Here is a 17,525-nt window from a genome sequence, read left to right as displayed (position 1 = left end):
ACTTCAGCTGTTTTGGATTCCTCCAGTTTCATTTGTTTTATCTGGCTGTGAGAGGCGATCCAGCTCATTTTTGTTCAATGTTGATCTATTGTGGATAAGCTTTATCTTAAATTCTCACAGTAGATGAAACACTGTTTTAAAACGGGAATTCTTCTTCAAACTAATACACTTACAAAGACCCAGTAATTCTAAAAACTTCATAAGCTTTCTTTTTGTCGTTTTTATGGTCTTCGTCTCGCATTATGAAAGTACATTATATTCCCTTTACTTTTTTATACAAATCAATTAACATTGAAACCCCATTACTTTTCTGAAGTATTCCCACAAAACATTTTTGATAAATATAAGACTGTAGCACTTTATAATGAGCATATTTGTATGTTAACAGGCAGAATCCAATCACCTCTTCATACTGTAGATGTTTGATCATAGTCCAATATTTTTATTAACAAAACTATTGAAATACTACTTGAACAAATATTACACTAAATATTAATAAAATTACCTCTTAGACTATTACCGAGTACAATATGAATTACAGGACGACATAATAAGGACTTTATGATGAATTTTTGTTTTAATATCTGAGACAGTTTCCTAATTAAACTCAGGAGGGACATATTAATTATAGGATGAGTTTAATTATTCTTCCTTGGTGTACACACTAGCAGACAGTGATCACATCATTAGCAGATGGTACAATCACAACAGATCGCTATCATTCATCTGTAAAGGTAATGACGCGGAACCCCAGTGTCTAATTAGTGCTTTCTTTACATTTTGTAGAAGCCATTAATTGAACAAAGCCATTTTAATTTTCTGCAATGATCTGTGTAGGTGTGTGACAGCGGTGTCTAACTGCAGTGAAACCATGGCCCAGAGCACTCTCAGAGCAATAATACCGTTCTTTAATATGGGGTTAAACTAACAAAGCTTGCAATGAGGCCATTCGGCTCATATAGCCCGTCTGGGTTTCAGTCACTGATTCGGAGATCTGATTCGGCCATTTGATAAGATAAGATAAGATCACTTTATTGGCCATATACAATTTCTTGCATTTGGGATTCGTCTTTTCACATACCCCAGCTTGCTCTCCACGAGACACACAGACACACAGACAGGGAGAGAAGCTGGGGGTCAGAGCGCAGGGTCAGCCATTGTACAGCGCCCCCTGGAGCAGTTGGGGTTAAGGGCCTTGCTCGGGGGCCCAACGGAGTAGGATTCCTCTGACAGCCGTGGGATTTGAACTGGCAACCTTCCAGCCACAGCTGCCTGCTCCCAGTTTCATATGCACTTCCCCTCAGGCATTTGTGCCCTCCGCTTCAGGCTTCCCTGCGCGTTCTGAAGAAGTCCACTGGAGTGAAATCCGTGCCTCCATGGATTTCAAATCGGCTCAAAGCAGGTTGCCTCACGGTCTTCTCTGTTCAAGGCTAATAAAAATGTTCAGCTGTTTTTGCCTGTCAGAGTAGAGACTTCGTTTTCAGATGGTACTGGGAGGCTCTCTTCTGGGTAGATTCCAGAGCAATACTAGAAAGTCTTATTAGTCTATTGTACTACTGTAGCGTAACTTACATTGACTTGAATTCTGTGCTTCAAACTATAGATCCTAACCCTCCCTTGTCTTTTTATTGCTTCCCAACATTGCCTAGAAAACGGAAAAAGATATTATTATACAGTAGGTAGCTTCTTCTTCTTTTTATGGGTATGAATGTCATAGTCCGCACTCAAACGGCATGTTTTATACAGAGTCCGGCTCTAATGCTCTGTGAGACTGGCTGGAAGAGGAACAGAGAGTCCATGAGGAGTTTTCCTATACGGATACAAAACCTTACTCAAACAACTTTATTGACTGTATTTAAAACTACTTGACGCAATAAAACAAAAACTAAAAAAATGGATCATAAACTGAAAATGTCATAGTAAATGTATCTTTGAGGATCAAAATAATAATAAAAAAACATAATACAAAAATAGTACTTTCAAAATACAGACATAGCTATCATACTGTACAAGTTCTCTAAATGCTATAGATTCACCATATAGTTTTCACTACACAATCATCCATCTTTGGTCCTCAACAAAATATACCAGACTTGCATCTACTGTAAGTTTTCAGTTTGAATCTTCTTGCTAAGTCACCAAGCTAAGAGCCCAGACCAGCACTGATCCAGGATGAACTGAGCATCCCTAAGCACACATAATCTTCTTCTTCCCTGTGTGCTCCTGCAGATAAAGGGTCTCCATGACTTTCACCGTGTCCCCTTACAGCCTCACTGAAAACCACTGTAAATCCCTGGTCTCCCACCATAAAGCGAAGTGCTTCACCAAGCTCAAATAACCCTATTTTTTTCAATTTTGTATTTTTCAAACGAAAAGATACGTTATTGCTTCTTTAATTCGAACTCGTTAATTCTGGGCTGTGCCAGGTCCCGCACTTCTCAGGATTATCTCGCAAGATCTTTTCATTTTTTTCTTTCGGGAGAGAAATTAAAACTGCTATCTGCACTCTTGCTGCGCCCCTGTAAGAGTTACGATCTTTACTGGATACCGGGATATCTTCAAGGCTGAACTTTATAACACCTGGTGCAATAAAGGAGCAAAATGAATTTTAAAGAGCAGTTCATTGCACCTGAATTTATTGTTATGCTTTAAGGATGCAGAGTAACAGCAACATAAACCCATTGACTATGAGCAGCGTACAGGTTTATAAAGGTTCGGTAGGCTTAATGACATTATCTAAAGACATTTCTATGCCTCAGATAATCACACCCATGGCTTGTTTTACCTTACATTATGTTTTAATGAGTTTCATCTCAAGCAAAACTGTTTTTACATCTCATTTTATTTATGATTATTTCCAGAGAGTTGTTGCATTGGACATGCTGGAAAGGCCAGTTTCATGTTTGTGGAAGGCCATTCATTCATTCTGAAGCAAAAACACCTACGCTGCGCAAAATCATTTATGGGTATCATTTTAAACGTATGCTGGTTCCAGTTTAGTTCCTGGATTAAATGTTAATTTTGCGCCAAACCCAGTGTTTGACATTATTGCTGTGCATCCCACCCATTCGCGGTTGATTAGCACACCTCTGTCTTCAACAATATTGCTGAACCACATTCTGAATGCAATACTGTATTTTTCCAATCTGATTTTTAAACCAATTGATCTCTCCAATAGATACAGTAAATATATACACGCATCAATCATATACCAGCCCGAAGCAATAATAATAATAATACATAAAAATTACAATATTTTTCCTCCCCAGAGATTTTGTCTGCAAGGCTCAGCCCATAACCTAGCGGATGGTCTAGGTACACAGACAAATATGAAATAAATGGATTTTGGATTTATATCCTTCCCAGGTTTGAAAGCTGCAGTTCATCACGAGTAACAGAAATATTTCTGGGCAGCCACAGGATTATTTCCACTCGCCACCGGCAACTGCAGGGCAGGACCGATAGAGAACACAGCTTCGCCTTAATAAACACAGTTCCTGATGTGGGGCAGAGGATCTGAGCCAAATCTTGTTGTGTTCCAAGCAATACCCTGCTCAGCTGCACAGCTCTGTGAGCACACTGAGGGCTACAGACTTCGTACAGCAGAGTAATTAAACACTACCTGGCACTTCTTAATACTAAAGCTCACCTTTATATTATAGTATAGAATATTTTTATAAAAAAAACCATTATTCATTAGTGATTCTCGTTTTGTTTACATATATTACAATTAATTTTAATTTAAGACTTAACCTTTTACGAGGGTCTTTTTCAAAAGCTTTCTGGGAATCTAAATATATAATGTTGTATGCGTTCGCGTTATCAAATGCCCTGTTAAAATGCTCACGTTTTGTAAGTATTCTTCTAGCTATTGTTTTCTTAGCCTTACTAGTAACATTGATTACAACCTATTTAAATGATTTTCCGCTCCTAAAACAGTTTTCAATTTACTCACAAATGTTCGCATTAAAAAGGGGCTGTCAGTGATTGTAGAGGTTGTATACATTATGTGAGATATTAAATTAAAAATAGCAGTCAGTCCTGACACAGGCTTGAGTACAAGCCAGTTATACCAGTTAATACTAACACACCCCCACTGGGCAGTGAATACTCAGTGAGGTCACGAGGCTTCTTAATCAACAGGGAATCATTTGGAGAGGGAGAACAAAACAGACAATACCTTAAACTGCAAATATTTATTAAATATCCTTATAAACAAAAAATAAAATACAAAGACTAATATTACTAATTTTTATAATTGCAAGAAGCTCCGAGAGCCCCATACCTTATATTCTATCTTCTCCACTACATCCCTAACATTAACGCAGTCAGAAGAAGGCACAAGGGGAAATAGGACTTCATTCATGAACTAAATTACCATTCCTGTATGACACTGCCCTCTTAACTGATGCCGAAAACACAGCCTTTGATTCTGATTGTCAGGCTAACAAAGGAAACTTTAATAGTTGCACAAATTTGAAATTACAGCTCCATCAGTGCACAGTACCTCACAGTACTCACAGTACCTCACAGGTTTCAGTTTGTCACGAAGGAACCAAGTGTGTGTGTGTGTGTGTGTGGGGGGGGGGGGGGGGTAGGTTATAAAAAGCTGTAATTTGTTTAGTTTTTTAGTTTTATTGCCTCATCCCTCCTGCTACACAGTATTATTTCTAATTTTACTGCTGTTCCTTGCTGTCTGTCTTTCGTATATACTGTAACATGGTCACATACACTGCTGGTCACCAACCTCAAAATTTAGGGAAAATTTTTCATCCAAGACCTCAGCTTTTTTAACACTTTATAATATCTGCTCTCGGCGATTGTAGCTCTGCAAGGTGAGGTACAATAAGATCACCTGCCCACCCATTCATACTCTGACTCATGATCTCACAATCCTACTGTACGTGCGATTGACCTACAGGTGGCACACAACAATATTTATCAGCTACAATCTACAAAGGGCAAAGATGAAAACACTGCAAGTATTTCTGAATCAGAATTAATTTGATTTTATCAGTGAAATAGTATAAATTAAATGTCAAATTATTAATAATAATATTAAAAAATTTTATCATCATCATCAAAATAGAAAATTATTAGATACAACTGAGGCTCAATTCAACAAGGATGAGCTCAGCTGGAATAAAACCCAGCAGACCATGGAGGCACAGGAAGGAGCTGGACTGGGAAGCTCTGCTCTAGGGATTCTTCAGCCCTGTCTAATGAATGTGCCTGCAAAGTTAACACAGGGTTCGTACTCACAGCTCGTTCTACAGAAGCAGCAATCGAATCATTCGCATGCAGTTCAAGATCCACCTCACAAGAACCTACCGTATTACTTTGGAAAACGCAAAAAGAGGATCGCTTCTACGAGACGGACTGAAATAAAACCAATGCCTGGAGGTGTCACAAGGAAAGGAGCTGAATGCCACTGGCTGCTGTGTGGAACTGTTTGTACCAGGGCCCAGCTGTGCAGAGCAAATCACGATGTTATTTTTCTTGTGTCCCTGGGTAAATGGGGAGACTTAAGTAGCAGTTATTTAGCCATTTAGCAGAACACAATATGCACTTAATTCAGTTCCTTCTGCTGCACTGAAATAAGCGATTGTTTTACGCCTCGGATTATGAATTGCGTGATGAAGTACCTGAGCTTTCTTTAGACCCGGGAGAACAAAGCCGCCATTTGAAGTCCAGGTGTTTCCCTGAGCATTTCTTTCTCCCAGGGTTTACGGGATTTAATGTTCTTCTTATCTTTAAGGAGGGCAGAACTGTGAAACGAAACAGCTGCTCACACCTAAGATACCCAAGGTACTTGGAGGGCCACACGCACGCTCGTAACAGTCCCAAGGGACCCAGCACACACTTAATGTGAAAATGCAAACCCACAAACATTCTTTATTTTAATTACATATACTGTACTTTATGGGCAAAAGGTTTTGAGGAGCTCTATCATTAGCAAAGTAGACATTTTAGTTTACTTGTGCAGTTTCTCAGGGGTCATAGTTTGATGATGACCTGTACAGATGTTACCTGTACAATGATGATTGACCTGTAACAATGACCTGCAAGAAAAGCAACAGCACTCAACAGCAGAAGGAGTTCTTCCTGATGAGCACAGACCTGACAGAATTTATAACACCAAAGTTAGTCTGTTTGCATTAGGCTTAGGGTGAGTACACCACAAAAAAAAATGAGTACTTAGTTAAATACAGATGAGAAAAAGAGGTAATTCCTCTAATTATACAAAAATTAGTAAGAAACCTAGAAAATAATTATTTGAATGTTGCTCGTCATGTCTGGAATCGCAGATTTGATATTCCTGCAAGTGCAAGAATTTGCAAGTTTGACAAAATAGGTTGTTTTGTACCATAACGTAGAAAACCCATTAGCAATTAGACGTCTTTTTCTTGTCTCTAAACCTGCTTCTTGTTAAAATATCAGCCTGAGACTTATCGTTAAAGAAACTGTTGGTACAATCCAATGTGGGATAAATTATGCTAAATTAATCCATTTTGTAATGCATCATAAAGTATGTTGCATGTCTTGGGACACATTCCGTTTCTATTTTGTGTCCTGTAAAAGTATCAAAGTATGTTGAATGCTGTTTCCTCCCCTTGTTCCTGTTTCGATGAAGTGAACCGAAGTAGAGCTGACAAATCTAGTATATACAGCTTTTGAAAATAAGGCAAAAGTAGAATGAAAGGAGCTGATATTAAGAGTGGAATATCAGTATTGCACCTTAGTGTTTGAAACAAAGCAATGCGCCAAAGGCTGTAGGACAACCTGATTAGGCTTCTCAGCTGGAGCAGGTAGTTCTATTGCAAATACTTTGCACAATAGAACAACAGACAGGGTGTCATACAGATTTCAAAACGGGAAAAAAAGCCTTAAAATTATCCATCACACTGGATGGGCTAAAAAGCCTCCTCTCGATTATAACCCTTCTCGTGTTTCAAACAATCATGAAAAGCATAACATCCACAGGACTGCTTGTACTGCAGTGCTCATCTACATACTCACAATTGATTGAGACAGGTAAAAGCAGCTGTCAATCATTATGTCTTCAAGTAAGTCCTGATCTGCAAAAGTAAGGAGAGCAAGTGTTAAAAATGAACTAGAACTGAAAGCTGCAAAGAAGAGAAAACATTACTGAGTGAGAGAAAGAAGTGTGCATATAGATCTTGTAGATGATATACAAATTGATGCAAAGGAATCCATGTGAAGGGACTGATCTTATTTGTTTTCCAGGAGACATTTTTCAATTAGAGAAGACCGTTACACTTCATGCTTATCCAACACGTTATTATGCAATATGTGAAGCCTTCCTGTATACCATAAGCTAGGTCACAAAGTGCAGTCCTGCAGTGAATTCCACTTAAAACTTTCTGAGACTACTGTACAGTAGGTATCCCAGAGGTACACAAAGAACTAGCCTGAAGTCTTTAATCTCCTATTCCAGGCTTTTCTAAGTTAATTGTGGTTATGAGTAATAACCAAAGTATTAATTACATGGTAATTACACAACTATTAAGATGATTTTGGCAAAATCCATCCAAGTATTGGCTATGGCTTCTGTAACGCTTGCCCAGAAGACATTAAAGAGTTTGTAAGAAGATCGGCTTTAAAAAGACTGTTTTGCAACATTCACATCACATGAAATTATTATTGTGTCCCAGGCCAGTGGTTTGTATCATTAACACCTTGTCATACTCCTTTCATCTTGGATTGAAGTTATTTGCTAGGTACTGTATTTATGACTTTAAAAAGCTCAGCTGGCCGCCATATAACATCCTAAGGCTTTTGCATTGACAATGCCCGTTTTAAAATCTTACTACTGGGCTTTTCAGCCAAAGGTATAAGGAGGATAGCTTAATTCCAGTTCTGGAAGTATATAACTGGTGAGCTTTCCGACATAACTGCCATGATAATGCCAACAAGACCCAGACACCTCCTGCTCAGCAATGATCATCAGGTCTCTATTAAGCAGTGGAGGAGACGACAGCTGCACCCACAGCCAGGAAATCTATCTTGTGCTCCTGGGAGACCAGGACTTTAAATCATACATGACTGCACTTGTTTGGAGACATTGCTCTAGTGGAAAAACGAACAGCTAGACCGCATCAGTACAGCTGCCAAACCTCTGTTGGCTAGGACATCTGATTGTCTTTCTTCTTTACAAATTCTGTTTGACAAGCTCTTACCTTCCCCCCTTTTAATTGTGTTTTTTTTTTCCCGTTTTCTTTTATGAGCTTCTTTCTTGAGTTGTGGGGTTTTTTTTCTCTGCTCAAAAAACAGATAAAGGGCTTCCACTCAGAAACCAGACCGCAGTCGGCAGCTCCAGTCCTCAGCTGTGACTGAGGCTGTCCTCTGCCTCCAGACATGCATGGAGAAGGTGTCTGCTGGGATGGTTAACTGGCCAACTGATCGACTGGGATATTTATCCCCCAAATCCTCGCTCAGATCAATCATTCACAAGAACATAACAAGGACACAAATGAGACGCGGGGCGTGCAGTCCATCTCACTAGATTGGCTGGTTAATGATCCAGAAATCCACAAGGCCATTTCTCATAGGATCCCTTCCAGTGAGTTTCACCAACCTAGCAAGGGAGATGGGTCTAAACCTCTACAATCCCCTGTGTACGGACGTGTCTCCTGTTTTCTGTCGCCAGTATTCTTCAGCCTAATTTTCTCTTGTGTATTTCCTCACCCTTGTTGCTGATCATGACCTACTGTGGCCGATGCCCTTCAGGATTCTGAATACTTTAATCAAGTCAACACGTTTCAGCCATAAACATTTCAGTTCCCCTTTATCTGTCAGAATCTGGCTCTCCTTCACACCAGGAATTAGTGCCTTTTAAATATATTTCTAAAAGCATGGTGGTGACCAGGACTGAACAAAAATTTCCATTTGAGATCTAACCAGTACCTTGTAAATTCTCATATATCTACCCTTGTTATTAATATCACATTCCTAATTAGAAAGCCAACAATTATGTTAGTCTTTCGTTTGCTTCCCCACAATCACACTGTCTATATGACGAAAGCAACAAGTTAACGTAAATCGTCATTTTTTTCCATACGATAGTTTTTGTTCAATGCGACCCATGTTAAATTTAAACTGTGCATTCTGTTTTGCCAGATTGTAATGCCATACATTCATTGACATTAAGTTTAATTTGCCATGTGTCTCTTCACATAAGTAAAACGCAAAGCCTTTCTGTACAGCTCGTGCTGCTGATACAGTACCCTACTGTAACTCCATCTGTTATGGCTTTATAGAATATTACCCAGAATCTAGACCAGTGATGCAAACTGGGAAAGGCAGTAATCCTAAAACTGACTGCTGTGGTGCTTCTCAGGAGACTTCACTCCAGACGGAGGTGATTTCTTAATCCATGTGCGTACACCACCTTGGATTCTTATACTTCCGAATTCAAAGTGGCACGTCATCAAAAGCTTGCAGAAAGCCCCAATAAAGTACATTAATAGAAAAATGCACTGATGAAGATCTAGTCTAGTATTTCATCACAGTCTATGTTGTATTAATAAGTGCTGACTAGATCTAGAAGATAATTTTTGTTAAGCTGAGTAATGTTCTGATTGTCTCTAAAAAGGTCTTCTATAACCTTGCATTCGAAACCTGAATGGTTTGTAATTTCTAATTTAAGTTTTTTTTTTTCTTTTCATCAATGGACTAACACCTGTAAACCTTATTAAACAACATCAACAAAAAATACTGGCAATGGTTACCTTTGATGTATCTACTCATGTTCACAATTGCCTTTATTGATAGTTATTTAAGTGCTTTTCTAAATATCATCCTTGGCGACCAATGCGAGTTGTAATGCTTGCGGATTGTGCTAACAATGGCTGCTAATAGATATCTCTGGGTATTACGTGAACATTTACATAAATTTTAATAATAAAGTTCAACATGTGCCTCAAGACAAGTTTCTTGTTTGATCAAATCTAATAACCTTATTTGCTCCATGTTTATATTTGTGAAACGTTCTGTTTCAATCGATTAGTACCTGTCTACGTCAATTTCTGTTTATTTTGAAGCACGGGAGAAAAAACCACAGGCAGAGAAGACATCAAAGCTGTTAAAACCTTTCTGACTAGGGCATGGGATACAGAAAACAGTTTAAAGAAGGGATAAGTGTCAAGTGATTCATGCCTTCCACATCAATAAACACTCCTTACAGTACGCGGTAATAAGCAACTGCAATTATCAATTAACTTCACGATGAAATAAAAGCTTAACCAACACTAAAAATAAAGTAGGTCACTTAGTAAAGGTCATCATGTAAGAAATACTAAAGATTTACTGAGCAACACATAGGGCAGAAAGCATTTCTACAAAATTTCAGCAATTCTTTTGCCTTCATTAAATACACATCAAGCTACTTTTTTTAGTGTAAATGCCAAGTAATACACTGATGTCAGAATAATCAAAATATCTGAAGCTTAAGTTCAGTGTTTAGGTATACTAAAAATAAATACAGTAAATGAGTAAAAGAAAAACAAACTCAGTTCTCTGCACAATTATTAAGACCCTTCACAGAGTCAAATATGTATTTTTGTGTGAATGACTGTGAGGTGGCTTTAAGTGTTGTAAATAGGTCTATACTGTACGTTCTGAACCACTTTCTCAAAAGGCTTGTCAGGTTCGATAATCATCGCTGATCAAAACTTCATTTACATTGTGCATTTGAGTGTAAAAGTGTAGGATGGGAACAGAGCAAGATGGGGATGTTAATAATGCAAGGTGAATATCCTATAATCGTGGGCACAGTATAACACATTATGAAAAGGAAATAAAAAATGGCAAAAAGAGGGATTTGAATCTCACCCCGTGCTCATCTAATAAAAGGGATGCAGATGAAAGGTGAAGATCTGTGACTCTCTGAACCTTTTTCCGCAGAACACAAATCAATGCCTCTGCTCCAACTGTGCCTTTGTAATTACAACATAAGTCACAGCACAGCAATCTTTACACTTTTATGGCTAAAATAATAGAATAACATTAGCTTAAAAAACAATCCAATATCACATACTGCCCAGGACGAACTTGAGCATAAGAAAAAATAAATGACTTCACTAAATTCCTCACTAGTAGCATCTGAAAGAATCAATCTCACCAAGGTTTATTCTTGCTTTCAGTCATCGCTAAGGGGTTCTCCCTTGAAAGAATAGCTTTGTGGTCTCTTGTTCAGTGGGAAATTTTATTCAGATTTAAAACAAAAAAAACTCTGCTCCTGTCAACAACATGCCAACAGCCCATCTATAATAAGTGGAGAGCTTATTAAAATCATCATAATGCATCTCCGATGGAGTTCCGAGATAGAACACAGAAGTGATTTCAGCTATTCTGAAATGATCTGATCAGTGCAAACAAGCAGCGGCTCTGTGAATTATTAAATCAATGGGGAAAAGATTCATCTGGCTCTATAACCCTTCAGTTAAAAAATATATATTGGTTTGGTTCCCAATTTTCTTGGAACGTTCTAGGAAAATGGAACTTTTGCCCACAAAATAACCTTATTCAAAAGCCTTGCTTTCAAGAAGGCGAGTAGAAGAGGAACAACTCATTTCTTTCTTCGGCGCACACAAGCATACGTTGAAATGGTCAAATTCTAAATGCATGACTTGGAATCGGCATCTATTCAGTTTAGCAAGAAAGCTCCACTTAAAACAGATCTAATTTCAACTCTTAGGCACGGCGTGATAATCCACAAGCAAAACCTATTTGAAATAAAAAACACAAAACACCCTTTTCAGAGGCGGGCATCTTCTTCTCGAACAGAGGAAGAGATTTAGAGATTTCACTATTCAATAAGAGTCTGACTACTTCACTAAGACTGCAGCAATTCCTTAATCTTGAAGGCATTATAGTACACTTATTTCTTAGGCTCCAACATGATTCCTTCTGAAATCAAAGCATGATAATTATTTATGAATTCTGCAGGTATCTGACTGAGATAGGAGGTCTGCACTTTCCAAACACAGTGGACGTACGTTTCGGCTTTATAAGGCATGGAAATGGAAACCACACAACCGGACCCACCCCAGGTGTGCCTGAGTGCATCTGTCATCAATGTGATTTTGAGAACAGCGCAAGGCACGTGGTTGTGATTGTGGAGGTGCTCATTCCCATTTTAGAGGGAGTTGTCAGGGACCCAACACTGGGACAGGCGTATGGTCATGTCTGCCATTGGCTAACTGTCCAAAGACTTTTATTTTCGCTCAAGCCAAGACATCTAAGCCTCGGGGTATAGAATAAATATGTATTTGGCCTAGCTTAGGTGTCCTGACTGAAAAACAAAACATCAGGAACACAAGAAAGATGAAATCTTTGCTTGTAGCTTGATTGGTTGAGTTTGCCTGTAGGTACTGATTCATGATCTATGAAGCCATGTTCCGAGAGATACTAGAAAATCTATGTCAACCACATGGTCAGGTTGTTTGTAGAGACACCCACATGCCTTTGTGTAACAGGGTGCCCCCTGTTTTCACTCGTCTGAATAGCCTTCTGGTTTCTACCTGTACTTGTTGGCTGAAGTAGTCCCCTGGTTTGACTCTGTCAAGATCAGAAACACTTGGGTTAAAACCACCTGCCGCCTTCAGCAGTACGACAAAGTAGAAATGAAACCTTGTTGCAAAGGGGAAGGGCCAACGGGCCAACCAGGTTGTCTCAAGACACATTGAGGACTTTGCCAAGCTTGAATCAACACCTTCTCCCTGCTGAGCCAAAACGTCCTGGTGAGTATATTAACATAGGCTTCAGTGAAACTACAAGGTACTCCCCGCCATCTCTGTCTACAGAGAGTCCAGCTTCTTCCTCAGGATCCACACATAGACAAGCGAAGATCACCTTGGTCAGATTACATGAACGCTGACCTGAATGCACAGTCAGCTACACTGGTGTAGGCCCCTGCCCATATTATGAATGTAATGTCTGCGTTATCATGCTCAATTCAGCCAGATGCTGAGTGCCCGTTTTGCAGTGGGGTGAAGAGGTTAAGTCTCACTGTACTCCCTCCTCAAGTCTAAAGAAAGTCACTTTCTTCAACCTGTCTCTTTGCTTCATGTATTTCTCTTTCCTAACAAAGGCGGTGAAGGGTAAGGTGCTGGGACAGGTGAACGTTTTTTTCTGTTTATTCTGATATTCCCCAGAATTAATAATGTTTAATGCTAAAATCTGTCACACAACACAATCTCATACGCAGTTATCAACTGACCGTTTTCAGTATTTTTCCTGTGATGAGCAGACATAATACTGGTGGTCTTTATAAGGGGCTTCTACAGCACAGAGAAATTTGATGTTGTACTTTGCTTTAGTTCTTTAGCAAGATAAAAAGTCATTGGAAACCAAGGCAAAAAAAGAGAGGCAAAAAAAAGAGAATCAGTTCGGTAAAAACATGGAAAATCTACAAAAATACTATATCAATTTAATTTAACCTGGTAAGCTTTCATAATAGAACCACAGCATCATCTATTTCTGCAGTACATCTGGAGATCTTACTGGTTGCTTAAAGGATCCATTCACTTAACTTTTAACAGATAATAATATGTGTTCACTCAGATCATAAAAGTTTAAATATTTATTTTCCCTTAGAACAACATAGAAATAGAGCATACAGCACCACAGCAGTAAAACACGTACGACAGTGCTCAAACCTATCTGAGCTCCAATATTTAAAACAAAATGAATGGGGTAAAGGTATTTTCCAGGCTTCATTTTGAATTACATGTACACTCATTACACAGATGTTAAGATTTAACCTTAAAATAACCTTATCTGGGTCACCCTTAGTGAAGTACAGATGTATATTTGTGCACAGCTATAAAAGATGTACATGTAGACCACCTTAGTTTATTGTTTTTGTTATTAAGAACATTATTCTTCTTGTTTTTGCCAAGAATAAGATGTAAACTGCACTGCAAGAAACCTTTATATTCACTTTCAACTGAGAGAATATTATTCAAACTAGCAAGACTAGCTAGTGAAGACCCTACTGGCTGGCTCAGCACCTGAGAAAGAGGAGTGGGAAAGAGCAAACGTTGAAGGTTAACTTCTGTCACGTCATGTTCACTCCAGAGTCTCCCTGGACTGTGTATTGCTTTTTTTTAATTAAAAACTACTCCTTGTCGTTTGTCGCTTTCTCATAGCTGTCTGATGAATATGTGCTAAAGTAATATTTTTTTCATAAGGAAGACTCCAATCAAGAGCAGAACAAATGAGAATCATCAGATAATCAATACTGAATCTCACTGACATTCAGTAATGGGGGTGCAGTTGAGGTTTCCGATGTGACACAGAGATAATGTTTATTCTGCAGCTAACAACAACCCCGCGGCTGGGTTTGGCTGACAGAGTTGTGGTTATCGATTGTGCATTGCAAAAGTGTATTGAGAAAGCAGAACGGACACAGTGCCTTGGAAAACGGCTCATTTTCTTGAAACAAATGCAGTGAATATTTTCAATCAAAACTCGAACGCTCAAACTGCATGCTTTTCTGGGTGAAAGAGAGTAACTGTCAGCAAAAACTGCAAGGAAAAAACAAAACCTAAATCTGAGTTCCTAACTGAATTTGAGAGGGATAAAACAAGACAGATAAGCCAAAACTCCCCCACTAGTTTTAAATTATAATCATTTAATCATTACCAGCTTTTGCTATATATAACTCCTGCGTGTATTTCTGCACTCTGCACTTTCTACCTACTGTCCTCTGTGTTTATTGTTCTCTACGACCGGTTGTGTGTTGTTGTGCTATGTTGTGCATTTTGGTTGGCTGTGACTGTCATTATTATTTACTGTTTTGTAACGTATTGTGCACATTGTGTGGTGTTGCCTATTGTACTGTGCACATCTGGAGAGAACAGCGTGAATAAGAATCTGAATGTACATTTATATATGGCAAATAAATTCCTCTTTCTCATTTTTTTTGTATTCATCCTGCCTCTACCCCATCTCCACCTTTGCAGCTGCCATTTGGTTAACTCCTTTCTCTGAATGGGGGTTGAGCCTCCTCATCCTATGGCCAGGAGGCTCTTAACCCAACGGGCTGAAGCCAAAACGTATTATTCTTAAATACTCAATAAACATCAGCAAAGCAGCTGCTGTCCAACAGAAAGGAAGAAAACCAGTACCAGTGTGGAGCAGTAGAAAAGAGCTCTGAACTCCAGAGTGAAAGGTTGTGGGTTCAAAAGCCAGGTAGGATCCTGCAGTTGCAGCACCTTCTAAAGAAATCTTTCCCAGCTTTGCACATCAGGAGTTCTTTTGCCCGTTTGCAACACTCTTCCATTTCATTGGCCAAACATTGTGATGCTCAAATAGAGTTCATGTATGTCTTGCATTCCAAAACGGTCTGTGCAAAAACCGCGCAAAACTGTTTCAGAAGACAGAGGCAAACCCCAATAATGCGAAGGTGGGAAGAATGTCTATTGACAGTGGTCTAAAGACCTGTATTTACACGCAGGAGATTGGGATTGGCCAAAACTGGGTCTTGTAATCCTCCCGAACCTCTGTTACTAACTCCGTTAAAATAATACTCCTTCAGAGAAGGCAATGAGTAAACGTACAGTAGCAGCGCAGCAGTTTGCATAGTTTGATCACGGACGCTGAGGGAGCAGGAATGAATGTCTCTTTCCGTACACTTTCCCAACTCTCATGTGATGTGCCTTCGTGTGGCACTTCAGAAGCGTCAAGAAATCCAGCAACAGAGTAGCGTAGGTTTGGGCTTATTATTGAAGTGCCTTCATGGTCTCAAAGAGAAAAAAGCATGCACGTCACCATCTCCTTTCACGCCAGCTTTCTCCCACTCCAGCCCCTTCTGAACCTTAGCCTCTCAAGATACTGTACAACTTCCATACAGAACTTACTAATACTACCACAACGAGCAGAAACACCATTTAGCCAGATACTATTATGCTTGTCATCCCAGACTGGAAGAAAGGGTTCAAGGGCAGCAGTGTGGAGCAGTGGAGAGGGTTCTGGACTTGTAATTAGAAGGCTGTAGGCTCAAATCTCAAAGGAGACACTACTGTTGGAGTCTTACTGTGCCTGAATTGTAAAATAGTAAAACACCCACCTGCATACTGTATATAGGTGCAAATGTAAGTTGCCTTGGACAAAAGTGTCAGCAAAATAATCTTATAAAATTAAATTCTGAAATAGCGTGACAGTTCTGTTTTATATGCAATGTTTGCTTGGCCTTTGTTAAATTATCTAGTATATCTAGGCTCCAAAGACATGATGGGGTTTGATTTCATTAAGACTGTACAAAGTTCACAAGTTAGTCAAGTGTTTTGTAGGGAACATGTTAAAATTAACTTATGCTTCATATAACTTATGCTATAATAAGAAGAGATCGACAAGAAGATCTTACACATTAATAGGGGGCTTTCACAGCCAGCAGAGCTTTCAGCAACACAGAAATCACAGCCTGAAGTACATGAAAACCATGACAGACTATATTAACTCCTCCTGCGTGCACATCACTGCAATGTGCAATTCACTTGCTTGTCCAACAGAAAGGTCACAGCCCTGCTTATGTACTGTGCAAGTATAAAGGATTTCATAAGAAAAGCTATTGTAGAACCGAGTGTTGCAAGTCCAGTAAACTCCAGTCACTTACATTTCAGTGCGTTGAAGGCCAGCTCATGAGCATAATGCTGAGCGACTTCATTCTTCGCTTCAGGCACCGAGAAGCCGACCTTGTCGCCGTACCTCACCAGGCTTCGGTCAACGGGTTTCTCCACGTGGATGGTGAAGAAGATGGCCGCGGCGTGGATGTAGACGTAGTCCGGGTAGCCACAGCTTTCAGCTGAAACCGCGGGGCTCTTCTTGGAAGGATCCACCTTGTGAGAAATGGACAGGTCTCCGAAGCTGGAGATCTCCGCTCCTACCTCAGGACTCGGAGACCGGGGCTCCATGTTGCTCTCCGATCTCAGCCACAGCCGGTCCGACTGAGATGACAAGATCAACGAAGAAGATGAATGAATGCAGGCATTACAAGTCATATTGCCTTTCTTACTATTTCTTTCCAAAGGTGAAGGAGACAACTGCTGGTATCTGGGACACCTAAGGTTTGAATAGAAGGGTTAGCAATGCTCCCAATGTTGGCAAGTATGAATAAAGTCTGCAGGCTTGCCAGTAACTGTCCGAGAGATTAGGAAAGGTTGATCTGGTCTGTTCTGATCTCAGCTTCTTCCAGGCAGCCCTCAGAGCTCATAAGTCGGACTCTACACATTGCTTTAAAAGGTACTTACTCAATGAAAGCCTAATAATAGCCTAATTAAGAAACTAGCAAAGGGAATACATCTTAGAATCTAGATGGCTTAAACTAGAAAACAAAAATTCTTAACGATTAGCACTGAAAGTAAGCTGCAGGCCACCTAATGCATACATGGGTTTAGTACATTGCCTTGCAATAGTGTTTACCTCTTTCCAATGACGTCCCATTTTGTTTAAGTACACATGATGAATATGCATTTTAATTACCATTTCTAACCAAAAAT

General features: G+C 39.4%; 1 protein-coding gene across 1 annotated transcript in view; it reads right to left on the bottom strand.

Annotated features, from left to right (window-relative positions):
• LOC148840602 (protein NSUN7) overlaps positions 1-16,968 on the bottom strand; it is a 45,806-nt gene extending 28,838 nt beyond the window's left edge. Inside the window, exons 1-2 of the mRNA XM_088910522.1 lie at positions 16,643-16,968; positions 7,021-7,079 (exon numbers count right to left, since the gene is read on the bottom strand). Of these exons, the coding sequence (XP_088766648.1) occupies positions 7,021-7,079; positions 16,643-16,940 (357 nt within the window). The 5' untranslated portion in view covers positions 16,941-16,968. The remainder of the gene's footprint in view (positions 1-7,020; positions 7,080-16,642) is intronic.
• Between the last annotated feature and the right edge of the window lie 557 nt (positions 16,969-17,525).

This window comes from Atractosteus spatula, chromosome 1, assembly GCF_055471065.1.
Source record: "Atractosteus spatula isolate fAtrSpa1 chromosome 1, fAtrSpa1.hap1, whole genome shotgun sequence".
NCBI classification, from domain to species: domain Eukaryota; kingdom Metazoa; phylum Chordata; class Actinopteri; order Semionotiformes; family Lepisosteidae; genus Atractosteus; species Atractosteus spatula.
Note: the sequence above shows the minus strand (reverse complement) of the source record. Positions and strands in the feature narration are given on the sequence as shown.